We start from the raw sequence: 18836 nt of genomic DNA on the forward strand, positions 1-18836 counted from the left end.
GGCCTTGCGAAGCAAGTGCGCCTGCGCGCCGTCTCCGCCGGGCCGTGACTCAAGCCGTCGAGTTGGTTTTGAACCAATGAAAATGCAGCGCCTCTCTAGCCCCGACCAATCAGCTTTCGGGTTCGAGGGTTTAACTCCTATTTAAAATGAAGACTTTGACTCCTAACGGCCGAGCTCTCGGGAGGACTCGGAGCCTTTGGGTCGGAGGTGGGAGGCCGTAGGTACGTAGACCTGGGGCATCTCTGTGAGGCGGGCGGGAGGACCCTGTGTGGCCTTTGGGGGTGGGTGGGAGGGAAGAGGTCTTTGGGGCCGCTGGGCCGGCGAGGGGAGGGTCGGGGCGAGAAAGTCTCCCTTGGTCCCCCAGTTTCTCCCTGCGTTTCCCCCCCCCGTTCCTCCCTGCGTCCCCCCGTGCTTTTCCAGCGCCCTCCCATCAGCTCCTGGGTCCCCAGACGCCCTGTAACATGCCGCCTGGTGTTTATTAAACACCTGGAGTGCGTTGGGTTGTGTGGCGTGGGGGGGGGGGCTCTGGGGGGGTGCTTTCTGATGGGATTCTCGTGTTCAGTGAGCACCTGGGTAAGGAGGTACAGAAGGTTTTTGCTGTCTTGGAGTTTGCGTTCTGGGGGGTGGGGAGACAGACGATGAAGTAGCAAGATAACTTCCACTAGGGAAGGGCGCTAGGAACCGGGGGCTACTTTGGGTAGACTAGCCGGAAAAGGCCCTTGTCCGGGCGGGACGGATGAGTGGGTGAATAAATAACTTCCTCAAAGAGGCCTTCCTGGGCCAGTACTTCTCAAACCGTAGACCTTGGACTACCCTTATCGGGATTACTTGAGCGTCTTTGTTAAAAATATGAACCCACCTAAGGGATCAGAAGCGCTTGGGTGTAGGACTCAGGTGTCTGTATTTTTATCAAGCTCTGCAGGTGATTCTGATGTTTCGTTGAGAACTCGTGGTCTAGCCCAGCCACATACTGGTCATCTGGGGGTGTCTTTGAAATGCAGGATGTAGTTGTTAGGTCTGGGGTTGGGCCTGAAAGTCTCCATTTCTAGCGAATGTCCTCCTGATGTAGATGTAGCTATCACCCTTTCACTGTTTCCTGCTCATCCTTAACCTTCCTAGTTCTTTGAATTAAATGCTTCTCAGCGACATACTCATTTCCTCTCCACTCTCTTGCATCTGTGCAGACGTTTGCAGGTTTAACGAAGGAAGGAAAAGCCTCAACCCACAGTGCAAATCTGTTTTGCTGTTTAGACTAGTAGGATCTCTAATTTGAACTGCAGGGATCTTGTGCAGGTCGTCTGGACATGTGACTCCTGAACTCCGCTGCAGGCCAGAATCACCTGAGAAGCAGTCTTCTTGAGGCTTTCTCCAGAATTTCTGGATCAGAATCATGTTCCATTCTGTTACTGTGCTTCCTGAGAAGGAAAGTGCATTACATTGGCGTGAATGTCTGTAGCTTCTGTGGAAGACGGTTCAGTGTTCATTGGTCTGTGTGCTCTCATGAGTCTGCTGCTTGTAACTGTTAGGGAGAGTGAAGAAAGCATCAGAGCGTGTGTGAAATTCGAGGAGAATGTATTTCCTTTTCTTTTTTGTCTATTATGTCTAAATGGCTGTTTATAAGGACTCCAGGCTCTTTAGCCTGGTCCCGGCTTCGAGGTGGAGTTATTTGATTACTTATAAAGTGGATGTGAAAGCGTGGGGCTGAAGAGTGCTTTCTGATTGGATTCTAGAGTATAAGGAGCATCTGAGTAAGAGAAATAGAGAAAGGTTTCTGCTTTCTTGGAGTTTATGTTCTACTTACTTGATAGGTTGTTGTGCCTGACTCACAGGAAGTGATTCTAACACTTCCTAAGTGTTAGAAACTATTTTTTATTACTGATCTGTTTTGTTAATGGATTGATTCATTCCCAAAAGATGAGCATACATACTGTGTGCCAGGCATGTTCTGGGGAGGTAACAGTGAACAAAATGGGACTAAGCTCTTCCTCCTGTGGAGCTTACTTTCTTTAGAGATACTGAGCAGATAGCTGGGTATCTGAGTCTGGGGACTCAGAAGGTAAACAAGTACAAATAATGTTATGTAAGGTGTTAAGTAAAAGATGATCTGAAAGGGGCATCTCAGCACGAATGAAATGAAGGAACAGCCACACTTCTCTTTTAGGGAGGAGCCTCATAGGTAGAGGGAACAGGAAGTGCAAAGGCCCTGTGGCAGGGGACTTCTCTGCCAGGGAAAGGGAGGAGCCCTGAATGGCTGGTGTGCAGTAGAGAAGAGGAGGAGATCTGGTCACAGAGGTGGTCAAGATCCACATTCTGTGAGGCTTTATAGGCCTATATGTGCAAGTAAGATTTTGAATTTGAGTTGAGGAACCATGAGGGGCCTCTGAACCAAGGACCATATATCTGACTTGTTAATGGGATCACTGGGCACAGTGTTGCAAATGGACTTAATGGGAGAAGGGTGGAAGCAGAGTGACCATTGGGGAGCCTTTTGCAAATAATTGCGGGGAGAGAAAATTGTGGTTTGACGAGGTGGGAGTAGTAAAGGCTGTGAGCAGTGATTTTGAAGATAGAGCCTGTAAGATATGCTGATGGATCAGATAAGGGTTTTGAGGGAGAACCGTGTAAAAGATTGTGCTAAGACTTTAGACTTGAGCAACTGGCAGGATGGATTTGCCGTCTACTGAGATGGGGGCAGCCCAGTCCGCCATCCTAGAGAGCGGGTTGCCGGAGATGGGGTGGGGAAGGGAGCAGGACTTCAGTTGGGGACAGTTTAACATTGAGATGCTCTCAGATTACCAGCTGGTCAGAGTTCCGATGGAAATTTGGGGATCCTCAGCCTGTGGATGGTACTGAAAGCCAGGAGACGGGATGAGCTCACCGAAGGAGTGAGTGTAGTTGGGAAAGAAGTGTTTCTGGGCAACCCCCATGGCAAAGGGGAAAAGAAGTGTGCCGGAGAGAAGAGGTTTCATTTGGTGTGTTGGGTTGAGACGCCTGGCAGACCTTCCTGGGGGATCCTGAGCAGGTTGTTAGAGAGCCTGGCAGTCGCAGGAGAGGGGAGGGCAGGAGATGCAAATTCGAGTTCTCTTGTTAAAGATGTTCAGAGTCCTGGGGCCGTAGGCAGGTGTAGATGGAGACCTGCAGAGTCCATTCCGGAGTCACCCCAGACACTGAGATTGGTGGTACGCGTGAGGCTGATCAGCAAAGGCGGTTGCGATGGGACAGCAGTAAGGTGAAGACAGATCTGCGAGCTAAGCGAAGAAAGGAGTGGAAAAAGAGTGCAGGATCCCTTGGAATGCAGGGAATGCACGTTAGAGGAAGGCCGAGAATTGACCTTTCGGTTTAGCAACAGCAGGGGTCAGTCTGGAGCTGGGCTGGCAGTGGGGATAAAAGCCCTGTGGGAGGGAGCTTGTGGCAGCGTGAGGGAAGTGGTAGAGACTTGCAGAGCTTTGCTGTTGAAAGGGGAGGCCAGAGATGTGGTCATAGCTTGAGTCAGTTTTGGGGTAAAGAGGACCTTTTTTGTTCTGAAGGCAGCAGGTGTGGAAGCTGGCTTGTACAGTGATGAAAGTGGTCCGTTAGAGAGATGATGGGGCAGGACAGGGCGGTTCAGGAGTGAAGTCTGAGTATCGGGGGAGGGGCGGGCTGCAGCGTGTGAGGTGGGGGGAAGGCCCCATGCCTGCACGTGGTATCAGGCGAGAAAACACTGCTCCCTTATCAGCCTCATTTGGATGGCAAAACATGTAAAATTCTGTGTGCTGTTGAGGCTTTTTCATCAGGATTTATAACCCTCATCCAGCATAACACTTGGAAGCAGGTGGATTTTTACAAATTAAAGGTGGTTCTTTTTTCTTTTCAGGCATCATGGACAAATGTAAAGAAAACAGCATCTCGGGGCCTAAGGTAAATTGAATAATCTGTAATCTCAAGTCACATTTATAAAACCCAAAGAGAGATTGGGTTTTATTTTATTATTTATTTATATTATTATTATTTTTTATTGGGGTAGAGTTGTTTGAGATTGGGTTTAAAATCTAGAATTCGTTTTACCTTTACTCTGGGTTGTAACTTTAGATCCCTCTACCACGTTCTTGGGTGGGAATTAGTCATTTTTCTACGCATTCAATAACACTTCGTTGCTTCTTTCACCGTAACTTTTATTTCCTCTGCTTTGTCTTACAGTTAGCTGTTTAAGTATCTCTATTGCTCCATTGCATGCAGGATAATGATGTACGTAGTAGGTGCTTAACACTTGCCCGTACTTCCTTGCTTTCCAGAAATTAATTTCTTTGCCGTAGTTGGTTCTGCTCACGCTTTAGAGGAATGTCGAGCAGCAGTTCAGTGGGCATTTCCTGGGCATTGCAGCCAGGTTCTGTGTCAGGTGCAGGGATCACAACGGTGAAAAGCATGTGGTCTTTGACTTTAAAGAACTTAGAGCCCTTCTGGTTAGGTGTGTGAGCCAGTACCATACTATATATACATATAACCTGAGTAATTCCTAGGAGGGGTGCTCAGTTCAGCTTGGGGGAGATTGGAATCCAGGAGCAGAGACCCCCTGGCCCTTACTTAGCATTTGATGAATATTTGTGGAGCAGTTAGGTGAATGGGTCTCTCACAGAAAGATCCTTTTAATATAAGTAATCCCCGGGTTTTTTTCCTTCTAGGAAATTAGAAGAATATAAATACTGCTTTTTTTTTTTTTTGAGGAGAGGGGTTTGTTTTTAGAAGTCTTCATCTTTGAAAAATGGATACTTAGCCTTTTTTACTGGCTGAAAGTGTAAAAATGACCAACCAGAAAAAGGCTAAATTGGTTCACTGTATTTGATTCTCAATTCTGATGATAAAAATCATTTTAAAAAATTGCTCTAGGGACTTCCCTGGTGGCACAGTGGTTAAGAATCCGCCTGCCAATGCAGGGGACACGGGTTCAAGCCCTGGTCCGGGAAGATCCCGCATGCCACAGAGCAACTGAGCCCGTGCGCCACAACTACTGAGCCTGTGCTCTAGAGCCCGTGCTCTGCAACAAGAGAAGCCACCGCAATAAGAAGTCCGTGCACCGCAACTAGAGAAAGGCCGTGCGCAGCAATGAAGACCCAACATAGCCAAAAAAAAAAAAAAATAAATTTACATAAAAAGAAAATTGCTTGATGTTTAAAATGTCTTTTGCTGCCTGAATGTCTGCTGTGTTGTGGATGCTGCTACTTTCAGAAGCAATCTCTTTTTCCTGTAAGTTGGAAACCCTCTCTTGGAAAGCACTTGTACCAGCAAGCTGGTGATGGATTCTGAGGCTTCTCTTCTGGCACTGTTTGCTCGTTTATGAGGAAATTTCCTCCATTGAAGCTAGAGGAAGTGCCCCCTGCCCTGTGTTTGATTAGCTCAGGGCCTTAGAATTTAAGTATTTTAAAAACTCGTGACATCCAACTTACAGGCATGTAAATAATATATTTTGGTAGTAACTTTTTTTTTTTTTTGCGGTACGTGGGCCTCTCACTGCTGTGGCCTCTCCCGTTGCGGAGCACAGGCTCCCTCGCACAGAAACGAAGACCCAACACAGCCAAAAATAAATAAATAATAATTTTAAAAAAATCACTGTTGAATATTTTGTTGTATTTCTTTCAGTCTCTTTTCTAAACATAGGTATTGTCAAAGAAATGTCATTGGAATTGGGATTTTGGTATACAGTTTCCAAATTGCAGCTTCTTGCTAAATAATAATTCCCAAGTCATTGTGAATTCTTAGTGTTTAATGCCTCCTTTTTTCAATGAAAGTTTGTTCATGAACATTTGTTTATGGGGGCGTGCTTTTTAGGGGTGGGTGTTGGGGAAGGGGAGACGGTGTCATTCAGGCATTGCAGCCATACACTGTATGCTCTGGAAGTGCTGATTAAAATCGCTTTCCCCTAACGTCTGTTATCAGTGAGTGACACTCATTTTCTTATATTGGAAAAAAAACTTCTGGAATATTCTCTTGATATTCAGCTTTCGTTCATGGAGACCATAAAGTTCCTTTTTCCTCCCCAATCTAGACTACAGTTCCACTTGGTGATGGCCCAAAACGTGTTCCGGTGACTCAGCAATTTCCTTCTCAGAATCCGGTGTCTGCGAACAGTGGCCAGGCTCAGCGGGTCTTGTGTCCTTCAAATTCCTCGCAGCGTGTTCCTTCACAAGTGCAAAAGCTTGTCTCCAGCCAAAAACCCGTACAGCCCCTGAAGCAAAAGCCGACGCAGGCAGCCAGCGCCCCTCGTTCTGTCTCCAGGCCGCTGAGTAATACCCAAAAGAGCGAGCAGCCCCAGCTCCCAGCACCTGGTAATCAGCGCTCTGAGGCTCATTGGAGAGTCATTCTTTTTAGTTGCTAAAAAAGCAAGTGTGTGGACATGTGTTTATTGTTTGGAACCCTAGCTTTTACGTCATTTTCTACTGAGGATGGGGAGAAAATCTGGTGTCCGGGTGAAGTACCTGTGTCTCCTGTGGGCCAGGCTGGACTCCCACCCTCAAGGAAGAGTTGGCAGCCAGGGAGGACACAGCACCAGTGCCGTGTTCTTTGATTGCATAGTAGGGGCGGAGGGGAGGGATGGGGTTCTTGTAGCAGGTACTCTTGGAGCTGAACAACTTCAGGGTTCTGGGGTGTGGAGGGAAGTGCCCGGCGTGGGGAGTGGGTGGACTGAGGCGGGCCAGGTCAGGTCGAGGTGGGCGCTGCTGGCCGCGGTGAGTGGGGCTTTATCCCGTGTGCACTGGGAAGCTGCTGAAAGGTTTTTGAGCGGAGGACGGGCTGACTTGCCTTTATAGAAAGCTCATCTGAATGTGGGGCATGAATTGGAGAGTAGCATTGCTGGACCCAGGGGTACCAGATAGGAGGGAAGCCATTGTGGTTTGGGGCCGATATGGCAGCGGCCTGACCTAGGCAGAGCAGGGTCGGTGCTAATAGTTAGCATTTACCAGGTGTGAGCGCTCACACCGCAGGCTTCCTTCATCCGCGTTGTGTCATTCTGTCCTCGTAACCACTCTACAAAGGCAGCCATGGTTTTTAACTTGGTTTTGTGGAGGAGGAAGCTAAGATTTTGAAGTGTTAACTTATTTGAAGACAGCCAGGATCGAGTGGTGCAGACAAATCCGAGAGCTCACTTAGGATGCAGACTTGACTGAACTGGGCAATAAACTGGACATGGGGATGGTGGTTATACTGGTGGCCTTAACTGAGATTGTGAACCAGGGAGGGGAAGAGTCCAGTTGAGGCCTGAATTCAAATACCTGACCAGAGCAAAATGTGCTGCTGTTAAGAGTTTGAAGTGCTGGAAATAGACAAGTGGAAATGTCCCATGTAATTTCCCCTTGGCCACCAAGACAGTGGAAGGAGGTGGTGGCTGGCTTATGTTTTGTTGCACATTGTCTGTAGCAAATGGACAGCTGGCTGGCCCACCTCCTGGGGAAAAGGTGATGAGGTGGGAGCTTGTGATGGATGGGAAGATTGGTAATTCTGCTTTAGAAGCTCTTCATTTAGAAACTGAGGCTTCAGGGGGCTTCCCTGGTGGCACAGTCGTTGAGAGTCCGCCTGCCGATGCAGGGGACACAGGTTCGTGCCCCGGTCCAGGAAGATCCCACATGCCGCGGAGCGGCTGGGCCCGTGAGCCATGGCCGCTGAGCCTGCGCGTCCGGAGCCTGTGCTCCGCAACGGGAGAGGCTACAACAGTGAGAGGCCCGCGTACCGCAAAAAAAAAAAAAAAAAAAAAAGAAACTGAGGCTTCAAGGAGATTATCTAAGGGCCTAGCTATATGTATCTGCTTGTCTTTACTCTCGAAGTTCTATAAAGACTTCAAATGGCAGGAGTGAGGTTACAGTGTAGTAAGTAGTCTTTTTAAAAAATATTTTATTTATTATTTATTTATTTTGGCTGCGTTGGGTCTTAGTTTTGGCATGCGGGATCTTCGTTGAGGCATGCGGGATCTTTTCGTTGCAGCACGCTGTTTTTCTCTTCTCTAATAGTGGTGAACGGGCTCCAGGTTGCATGGGCTCTGTAGTTGAGGCGCACGAGCTCAGTAGTTGTGGCGCATGGGCTTAGTTGCCCCTCGGCATGTGGGATCTTAGTTCCCCAACCAGGGATAGAACTTGCAACCCCTGCACTGTAAGGCGAATTCTTTACCACTGGACCACCAGGGAAGTCCCTTTTTTAAAAAAAAAAAAAAAACAAAAAAAAAACTAGAAATAGTTCAGATCTATCATTCTGGACATACACTAATATTTTGGACATACACTAATATTCATCTCTAATCAAAGATTTCTAACTTATTCTGCATAGTTATTCTAAAAACAGGTTTTTAACTTACTCTATCTAGGAAATAATCCTGAAAAGGAAGCGGCATCAAAACAGAAAAATGAAGAATCAAAAAGGTAAAGTTTTATCTTGTTTACAGAGTTCTGTGCCATCATTCTACTAGAATACACCATTTAATTGCAAATTTAGTTATGGGAACACTTTTAAAATAGGTCTTTATACTGTATTTTCACTTAGAAAATATAGATGTTTCAAATTTCCAATCTTTAAAGAAAGGGAGAAGGAATTTTAATGATGGATGTTTATTAGGGACTCGAGTTTTTCTTATTGCTTTCCAAATTTAGAAATGACTTGTATGAATCTGCTACAGAAATGTGTGAAGTGAAAGTTCCTCTCCACCTTCAGAAGTAACTACTACATATGGTTTATGTATGCTTCTATACTTTTTTCTATTCTAGTAAAGAGGTGGAAGTTAAAAAAACAACAACAAAATGTGGTCCTATTGCAGAGCTATGGACTAATACATGACTGTCTGGGTATTTTGAAAGTATTGACAGAATTATTATACTTGTTCCTCATAATAAAGCTTGGCTGTATTTTCCCCTGCTCTCAGTCTCTGAACTGTCTAGATTCTAGAATGTGATAGGAGCCAGGAATGAATCCATAGCCTTTTTTGCTCTAGCACCTACCGGGGGCTTTCTGAGAATCTACATCCAATGGTTCTCGCCCCACTGCCCTGCGGGCTCCATCCCACTCGCTTAACCAGAGTGGTGGAGGCTGTGCTTGGTTTGAAAGAGGCTCACAGGTGGTTCTGCAGCATTTTTCCCTCTCCAGTTACTCATCTAATCCTTCTTACGGTCCTAAGTGTTGTTAATAGGTCTGTGCTCCAGGGCATAATACTGCCGTGGGACACTTCCCAGTGAGTGCTTCAGTTCTAACAGTCCAGGTTGTTCCTTGTCACAGAGTCACTCAGCTGATGGCGGGTGGGGGCATGGGGGGCTTAATGTCTGTGGTGACTCATTAATTGTGGTTATTGGTTTGGTTCTTGCAGAGGGTACATACTCAATACAACTTTGAATATAAAATTTATAGGATGTCTACTACTCACTAATATACATTGTTAGAAAAGATGTGTTTTCTTCACATTTTAAAATGTTCAATTCTTTCCTAGAAGGCAGTGGGCTTTGGAAGATTTTGAAATTGGTCGCCCGCTGGGTAAAGGAAAGTTTGGTAATGTTTATTTGGCGAGAGAAAAACAAAGCAAGTTTATCCTGGCTCTTAAGGTATTATTTAAAGCTCAGTTGGAGAAAGCAGGAGTTGAGCATCAGCTGAGGAGGGAAGTAGAAATACAGTCCCACCTTAGGTAAGTTTTCAGATGTCCAGGAAGAGTGGCGTACAGAACTTTAAGAGTTAAACGATTGTAAACTTCTTTGTAGAAGGCTGGCTCCGTAGTACTGCAGAGTGACTAAATTCACTAGACTTAAGTGCCGTGGTCCTGAAAAATTGCTTGAAGGTTTGTTTTGTTGATGGAGTAATTTACTGGAGGTGTTCTTGTTTTGTTTTGTTTTGGTGGGTAATTAAAGGGAATGATACCTTTTATTTTGAGTTAGGTTGCAAACTGGCAGCCTACAGGTTGACTTTGGCCAGTGGATCTTTTTCTTTTTGCTTTCGGTGAATTAAAAAAAAAAAAAAAAAAAAGCAAAACAAAAAAACAGATAGCCTGTGCTCAGCTGTCCAAAGTTGTCAGCAGCACATCCCATGCCATTCGTGAACGCTGCCTGTGTTGTCTATCTCATGGTGTTTGGGTTTCAACTACTGTGGGAATGCCATGTCTTTTTTTTTTTTTCCAATTTGCAGAGACTTAATATTTATCTGAATTCTTTCCCCACCTAAGAATATAGATGGCCTAAAGGAAGACAATAGTCTTAACTAAACCCAAGGTCCATTAATACCTTGAAATGCATGTAAATTGATAGCAGTGTACATCTTTTTCTTACAGTGGGTCTGTAGTTTCAAATTCTCAAGGGGGGTTGAAGTGGGATCTGTGGCCAGCAGCAATTTTTACCACTGGTTTCACATGAGCATTTGTTTGATACTCAGTACATATCAGCTCCAAAACCAGGTGTTAGAGTGTTCGTCCTTCGTTGCAGGCATCCAAATATTCTCAGGCTGTATGGTTATTTCCATGATGCTACCAGAGTCTACCTAATTCTGGAATATGCACCCCTCGGAGCTGTCTATAGAGAACTTCAGAAACTGTCAAAGTTTGATGAGCAGAGAACTGCTACTGTGAGTTTTCATTTGTTCAGACTAATTCTGTTTCCTCTATACCTGTCCTACCTAGCAGTGGACCTTTCATTATATAATAGAGGGGGTTTTGTCTCATGGGAAGATAGCTTAATCAGATCAAATATTTGAAATGGAAAAATCAAAATAGCTTAGGTGTACCTTTTATATACAGATAAAATCAGGTACCAAATGGAATATTGTGGTTGGTTTCCACAGCTGTTTCTGTGGAAATGTATAGTTGCTCTCTTTAAAAAAAAAAAAAGAAAAATTTGTTTTAGATTAGTTTTAGACTTATAGAATAACTGAAGATAGTACAGACTTACTTTCTCCTATTAATACACACCTAATTTTCCTATTTATATTTTATCAGTGTGGTACAGTTGTCATAACTAATGAACCAATATTGGTACATAACTATTGACTGAAATCCATACTTCATTCAGATTTCTTTAGTTTCTCATGATTAGATGAGGGTCATGGGGTTTTGAGAGGAAGATCAGAGGTAAAATGCATTCTCGTATCAAGGATACATACTATTAACCTGACTCATCCCTGAGTGTCGGCCTTGACCACCTGGCTGAGGTAGTGTTTGTCAGGTTTCTCCACTGTAAAGTTACTCTTTTTCTCCCTTTGCATGCTCTGTCCTTTCAGAGGAACAGCCCATGGGGGGTTATGTTTCATCTCCTATAGGGCAGGGTATCGACATAAGTTATTTGGAATTCTGTACCAGATATTTCTCTATTCTCCATTATTTATTTACTCACTCATTTTTATTTATTTATTTTTGACATTTGGAAGTAATGTTTACTTCTTATATAAATTTAGTAATAAATTTTGTAATCCTGAAGGAAAAAATAATAGAGAAATTGGGCAGAAGGTAATGTTTGAAGTGATAATGGCTGGGAACTTTCCAAATTTGATAAATGATATAAATCCTTTGATTCACCAGACAAAATTAATCCATAGACATAAAAGACATATAACAACAAATACCCACACCAAAGGCAAAATGATGTTAAAATAGTCAGAAAATGGAGTCAATCATTTATTAACATGGACTCATGGATTATTTTATCCTTTGAGTATAATCTAATACCACTTTGCTCTCATTGTTCCAGCTTTGGCCACTGGGAGCTCTCTCGTGGTTCCTGTGTCCTTTGGATACGTCCCTATCGTTGTGTGTGTGCGTGCACGGAAAAGCACTTTCTTGTTTTCTGGTGCTATAAGATGATGTTCCAGCTTCATCTTGTACATTTCCTATCCCAGTCTTAGAATTCGTTATTTCTCCACGGAGCTTTGGTTCCTTTTATTGGAAAGTGTTACTAGAAACCAAGATCTGGGCGCTGGATATGATCATTGCTACTGAGTGTTATTACTTCTAGGCTTTCAGCTGACAGAGAGCAAGGAAATATGTGTATAGTAATCCATGTAAATGCATGTATCTAAAAGTATTTCTATATTTATCCATCCGTATCTATATTAAGCAAAACATGAGTCCATTATCACATGGATCATTTTACCCTCCTCCCTTGCTTATCTGTAACCTCCACCCCAACATTGAGAAACTTGGGTTCCACCCTCCGCCATCCATTTATCTGTTCAATTCCAGTGTTCATGTGTAGTGGTAGCATTGTTAACCAGTTACCCTGTGGGAAACAACTGTATGCATTTGAGATTCATCTGTATCTTTTTAGGGTTTGATAGCTCATTTCTTTTTATTGGTGAATACTATTCCATTATTCTCTCTTCACCTACTGAAGGGCATCTTGGTTTCTTCCAGTTTTCGGTGATTACGAGTAAAGCTGCTATAAACAATTGCATGCAGGTTTTTGTGGGACATAGGTTTTCAAACTGGCTGGGTAAATACTTAGGGGTGCGATTGCTGGCTTGTATGGTAAGACTACATTTAGCTTTTAAGAAACTGTTAAACTGCCTTCCAAAGTGGATATACCCTCTTGGCCTTCCCACCCACGAATGAGAGTTCCTGTTGCTCCTCACCAGCAGCTGGTGGTGTTGAGCCTTTTGTTCTTTCTTTCTTTTTTTTTTTTTTTTTTTTTTTTTTTTTTTTTTGCAGTAAGCGGGCCTCTCACTGTTGTGGCCTCTCCCGTTGCGGAGCACAGGCTCCGGACGCGCAGGCTCAGCGGCCGTGGCTCACGGGCCCAGCCGCTCCGCGGCATGTGGGATCTTCCCGGACCGGGGCACGAGCCCATGTCCCCTGCATCGGCAGGCAGACTCTCAACCACTGCGCCACCAGGGAAGCCCGGTGTTGAGCCTTTTGGATGTCAGTCTTTCCAGTAGGTGTACAGTGGTGCCTCAGTTTTAATTTGCAGTTCTCTAATGACGTACAATGTTGAGCATCTTTTCATGTGTTTAGTTGTCATCTGTATATCATCTTTGAGGTGTTTCTTCAGATCTTTTGCCCATTAAAAATTTTTGTTGTTGTCTTACTGAGTTTGAAGGGTTCCTGTGTATTTGTGGTACGTGTCCTTTATCACGTTTTCTCCCCATCTGTGGCTCATGTTTTCATTCTCTTAACTGTGTTTTTCAGGGGCAGATGTTTTTAATCTTAATAAAGTTCAACATTATCAGGTTTTTGTCCCCCCCCCCCCCAAATTCTACTTTCCTTTATTGTGTGAAAATTGTTTGAAGAAGCTGAGTCTTAATTTGGGCTGTTTTTTGTTGAATTAGCCGATCATGGGCCTGTTGAATGGTGGTTACTTCGTTCTGTTTCTTGGTGGAGGTCTCTGGGTAGTATGTACACTCATTTTCTTTTTGGCATTGATGTAAATGGCATTAAGTTCAGGTGGTTTTACTTTTATCTTCTGATGAAATCACAGCACTATTGGTGAATGACCCTCTGGTCCTGTCTGTGCAACGAGGACGTACTATTTTAAACTTAAATATTTGCCTTTTGGATAAGTAGAAATCTATTTTATTTGCTTTTTAAATATTAGTTAACCAAACTAGTTTCTTATTTAATTGGCAATTAATATTTGTAGTACTCAGTTTTCCTTAGTCCAGATGGAGTTTACTTTGGTGTAAACAGCTATTTGAAAGAAAAGATTGGTTCTTTCTAGATTCCTTAGTTTGGAGATATATACACGCACCTGTTTTTCTTTTCTAATAAAAATAAGACTAATTCTAGAGAAGTGTTAGGGACCTTTACGTGTACCCACAATCTAATGTGGGAGGTGTGGAGGGAGTTGGGTGCCAGAGAGCTCTGGTTCTTGCCGAGGTTTGAGCAGGGACAGCCTGTTGCCCTCCGGAATAGTAATGTGTGCTCCTAGGGCATCATCAACCCAACTTTGGTGCAGGAGACGAGCTTTCTTTGCCTTCACTTTCAGTTTATTATGGTCTAAATTTTGGTCTCTGGCTTTGGCTGAAAATAATGAAAAATGTCCTTTCTGACGATAACATCTGGTTTCTACCCATTTGTTTAGTACACCTTTTTTGGTATAAAATAATGTTCAGTCCTGTCTAGAATTACTTTTGGGAAACAAACGCTTCTCTAACTTAAGTCAGAGCTAAATATATTCTTTCAGTATACTATAAAACCATTCTTATTTATATGTTAAAGCAAATTCTGGACCTGCTTGCTAGATCTTTTAGTTGAAATGCAAACAAAACGAACGAAAGGACTGACTTGCTTGTGTACTTTGAAGCTGACTAATGAATTACTATGTAGTGTGTCCCCAAATTTAGCTCGCTACTTAACATGCCAGGACAACTGCTCTTAGTTTATTGTTCAGGATTTTTTTCTTCCGGTGCTCTTAGAGTAAAGTTTTAGCTTCAGACAAATCCTTTTGTTGTAAATTGGCCTTGGTTTAAAAATGGGAATGGTCTGTACTTAAGCGTTTTTGTTTTAAATGTTAAAAACCGTTTACATGTCTGACTCCCTAATTTATACCAGTTTTTCAGTATTGTCTTAATTCATTGCTGCTGGGCCATATATTGCCATGTGGGGATGTAGTGCTGTCTCTGTGTTTTCCTGTCTTTCAATATCACATCTGCTGTGTTAGCAAATAACATAGCACAGAATCACTTGTGCTTAATGCTGCACACTAAATTGGTTTGTTTTCTTGTAGAGTCATCCATTTTCTCTAGTTTTGGCTTTAAAAATCTACGAAACATGTTAAAATCTATGTTGGGTTTCCTTTCAGAAGAGATGTCTAAAATTGTGTTATATAAATCTAAAACACAGACTTTCAATACTTTTTTTTTTTGAATAGTATATCACAGAATTGGCAAATGCCCTGTCTTACTGTCATTCAAAGAGAGTTATTCATAGAGACATTAAGCCAGAGAACCTGCTCCTCGGATCATCTGGAGAGCTTAAGATCGCAGATTTTGGGTGGTCAGTACATGCCCCATCCTCCAGGTATGTAACTTCAGACGTGGAACTTGTTTGCTCGGTTTAGCAAAAGCCCAGGGGCTAATCATGAGCTAAATAGTAAAATATGTAAAGTATAGATGTGTGCTGAGTTGGGGCAGGTAACTGACGCACGTACTTTGGTGTAATTTAGGCCTGATAGTAAACTAGTGTCTTCAAGAACATTTTTACTCCGCAGCCATTTTGGGCTGTTTATCCTGTCCTAAGCCTGGGGTTAAAAGATGCGTAATGTCCTTAGAGACTAATGAAGGGGACAAATAAGTAAAAGATATGACAAGTGTATGACAGGTGAAGTGCAGCATGTGTACAGGGGCAGTAACACCTGGCTGACTGGTGTGAGGGAGACTCCACTGCTTCCCGGACCAGGAGACAGAAGTTTCTGAGGGCATCGCTTGCAAAGATCTAGAACCAAGAGCACAGTTCTTCAGGGAACTTAAAGGAACCAAACTGGTTTGGACGGAGCTTTCAGGACGGAGCTTTCAGGGCGGGGGGGCAAAGATTCTTCCGTCCTCTGTCAACAGAACAGTCCTTTCCTGTCTCCTCTTAAAGTGGAGAGATCAACGTAATGAAACAATTTAAGTGAACTTTGCCAACAGAGCTAAAACATTTTCTCCTCTTTAAAATGTAAGTGGAGTTTAAGTGAGCTTTTGGAACCACATGTGAAGTAGGGCATTTAAAAGCATACATCCACCAATAAGAGTCTGTCAACTTTGGGGTAGGTCTTTAAAAAGTTTTAGCCAGATTACCTTAAAGCCAGTTGAAAAAAAATTGTGTAGTCTAAAATAGATGCCATTGGGTGTGGGGAGCTTTGTTTTTGTCACAGACCACTCCTAATTGTTTCCTGCAAGGCACTGAATATGCTGCTGCAGTCTCTGTTTAAAAAAAAAAAAAAAAAAGTCTCGTGGTCTGCCACGGGTGGGAGCTGTTGGCACCTGGCTTCATGGCATCGCAGGGCTAAACTGTACCTTAACCCTCCCAGTGGTGTCATCGTGACAGAAAAGGTAGCTGATCCTTTTCTGAAGAGGACACTGTGTAAATGTTGGTCACTTCTCCTCGCCTCCCGTACCTTGGTAACTGTAAGAGCTCCTTCGATGTTGTGCTGTCATTTGAGAACCCCCCGATTCAGGCCGTCTCCTGAATCTCGGTGGTGATGAGAGGCTAGGTGTCTGGAGAGGTAGCTCCTTAATCCTGGGTCACCATGCAGTCGAGCGAGCATTTGTGCGCTCACTGGGCACCAGGGAAAGAATAACTGATGTAAACCAGCAAAACCTGCATGGTCTTTGCTCCTGCTTTGATGTTTGTTTCCAACCTCTATTATAAAAACAACATACAGACGTGCTGCATTGGTCACCTGTCGATCCGGTGCCTACACTCAAACAGTTGTTAACATTTTGCCATGTTGGGTGTGTCGTCTACGTATAAGTTGCAGACAGTGTGCTTTGTCCTTTGAGTGCTTCAGTGTGCATCTCCTAAAAATAAGGACATTGTCCTGTATAATCACAACCATTATCACGCCTAAGAAAATTAACAGCCTTATTAATACCTGCTATTTAGTCCATGTTCAAATTTCCCTAGTTGTCCACAAAATTTTATAGTGGTGATACTTTAAATCCTATATTTTATATCATTTAAGGAAGTTCTGGAGTTGGACAGATTTGGAGTGCAGCTTGATTGCTAGCTGTGAGATCTTGTACATCTCCCTGTCTAAAAGTGGGGATTTATAACAGTACCTGCTTCGTAGCACAGGATCTAGCCTAGGAAAAGCGCTCAACGTTAGTGTAATGGTTGGTGATTTTGAGCAGCTGTTGTGCATCAGAAACAGAAGCACGTCAACCTGAACCTGCCTGCGTTTTTAGGAGAACCACCCTCTGCGGTACCCTGGACTACTTGCCGCCTGAAATGATTGAAGGCCGGATGCATGACGAGAAGGTGGATCTCTGGAGCCTTGGGGTGCTTTGCTATGAATTTCTAGTTGGGAAGCCTCCTTTTGAGGCAAACACATACCAAGAGACCTACAAAAGAATATCACGGGTAAGACATCACTAGAAAGGACCCATCATTCCTTATCAGCCTTGACTTTAGGCTACGATCTGAATATTTATCCTGTTCTCTCTTAGCCACGTTTGTGACCCTGTCACTTATTGTACACTTACCCAGGTGGAATTCACATTCCCTGACTTTGTGCCAGAGGGAGCCAGGGACCTCATTTCCAGACTGCTGAAGCATAATCCCAGCCAGCGGCCCACCCTCAAAGAAGTACTTGAACACCCCTGGATCACGGCAAATTCAAAACCATCGAGTAGTCAAAAAAAAGAATCAGCTAGCAAACAATCTTAAGAATCTTCGGGGGCAGAAATCCTCGAGACGGGGCTGCTGATAATCTGCCTGGAACAGGCTGCTGGCCTATCTCCCTGCTGCCTGCCCGCCCTCGAGATGCTACAGGAAATACTGTTTATGAGCAGGCAGTGCTCGGCCTCCCAGTTCAGAGCTCCACCTCCGCAGACATGACACTCTGCAGTGGGAGCAGCCGTGGTTATATAATCAATCTGGAGGCAAGGTTCAAGTGCAGCCACCCCGCAGCCTGTTTTGAGTAAGGTGTCCTTGTGGAAGACGGACTCGCAGCCTGGCTGTGGGGAAGGGCGGCTGTTTGGTCCTGACTCGACCCGTTGAAAATCTGTGCAATAACTTTCCAAGTCCCTGTGTGCGTGTAACTTATCGGGTGGCCCAGTCTGGTAAAGCTGTCGGAATGAACATGTGATTCTTTCTTTTAAATGTTAAAATAAAGACTTTCGTATAGACTTGTATTTTTACCTCCATGGCGTTCCTTTAGGACCGCTCTCAGTGTCTGTCCAGTACCCCTGCCGAGCCTGCTTGTTGGTCCTCAGCCACTTACCTCCTGGTGAGACTGAGCGGGGGCCTCTGGGGGACCACCAGAGCTGCAGGTGGTCAGGACAGAGCGGGGGAGTCCTACACATCCACACCTGCCCATCCCTGGCCTCTGACTGTGTTCTCAACAGGATGGCAAAGAGATTCACACGTGGGGTGAACCAGTTCTTGGCAAATGGATTTTCCAAGTGTGGCTTTTGTCCTGATTCTCAGGTGAAGGAGTGTTTGCCTAAACGGAATTCCTCCTCCGCAGCCGTACTTGGATCTGGGCGCTGTCAGTGTTCATCGTGGCTTATAAAGTGGACGCCTGCTGCCCCTTCAGTACAGCTGGCAGAGGCTTCCCTTCTTCCCCGTGTCACCTGGTTCCCACGGGACACACTGGAGTTGTGGCGTCTGTGTGAACTTGAAACCTGAGTCCACAAGTACACCTGTCTGCAGTACATGGGTAATTCTTTTCACCACCTGTTCACTCTTGGCCTAGAAATGAGGAGGTGCCATGAGAGGAGCTGGTCTCATGTTCTATGTGTTCCTATCACGTAAAATGACGTATTTCTGGCTGCCAACACCTGTGCATCAACCAAAGATGATGAACTTGACCATGATGAAGGCAAAGGTGGAAGTGTTGAACTTACTGGGAACTAGGAGAGGAAACATGCTTTCATGGCCAACTTTCAGTGCAAGAGGCCTACAGAGGTCAGAAATGTCTACACAGAAGGACGTGGCTATACGCTTCCATGTCAGAGTTGCCGAAGTAGTTGTGGAAACTTAAGAACTGAGTAAAACGGCCGTGTCCAGTTAGCCCCGTTGGGACAAAGGAGCTTTTGGTTCCCACAGTCTCGAGCTTTTACATCCCAGAGTAGTAGTTCATCCATCCACCCCGGATGCAGTCAACACAACATGACTAACCCCGCCAGTGACACTAGCTAAGCTGTCATTTCCCCAAACAATCCCACAGAAGCACAGAAAAGAGCTCACTGTAGCAGCACAGCATTAATAAACTAGTCACACG

General features: G+C 44.3%; 1 protein-coding gene across 2 annotated transcripts; it reads left to right on the top strand.

Annotated features, from left to right (window-relative positions):
* The first annotated feature begins 106 nt into the window (after positions 1-106).
* Positions 107-18810, top strand: AURKA (aurora kinase A). 2 transcript variants are annotated; one of them, XM_060033381.1, is made up of 9 exons: positions 107-221; positions 3854-3897; positions 6020-6299; positions 8324-8378; positions 9434-9625; positions 10413-10551; positions 14781-14929; positions 16798-16972; positions 17099-18810. In XM_060033381.1, the coding sequence occupies exons 2-9, from the start codon at positions 3859-3861 to the stop codon at positions 17276-17278; spliced, it is 1209 nt and encodes a 402-aa protein (XP_059889364.1). In that variant the 5' UTR covers positions 107-221; positions 3854-3858; the 3' UTR covers positions 17279-18810. The 2 variants fall into 2 exon arrangements, with proteins under 2 accessions (XP_059889364.1, XP_059889365.1); XM_060033382.1 differs by having other exon boundaries at positions 9437-9625.
* The last annotated feature ends 26 nt before the right edge of the window (positions 18811-18836 follow it).

This window comes from Delphinus delphis, chromosome 15 (genome assembly GCF_949987515.2).
Source record: "Delphinus delphis chromosome 15, mDelDel1.2, whole genome shotgun sequence".
Lineage (NCBI taxonomy): Eukaryota > Metazoa > Chordata > Mammalia > Artiodactyla > Delphinidae > Delphinus > Delphinus delphis.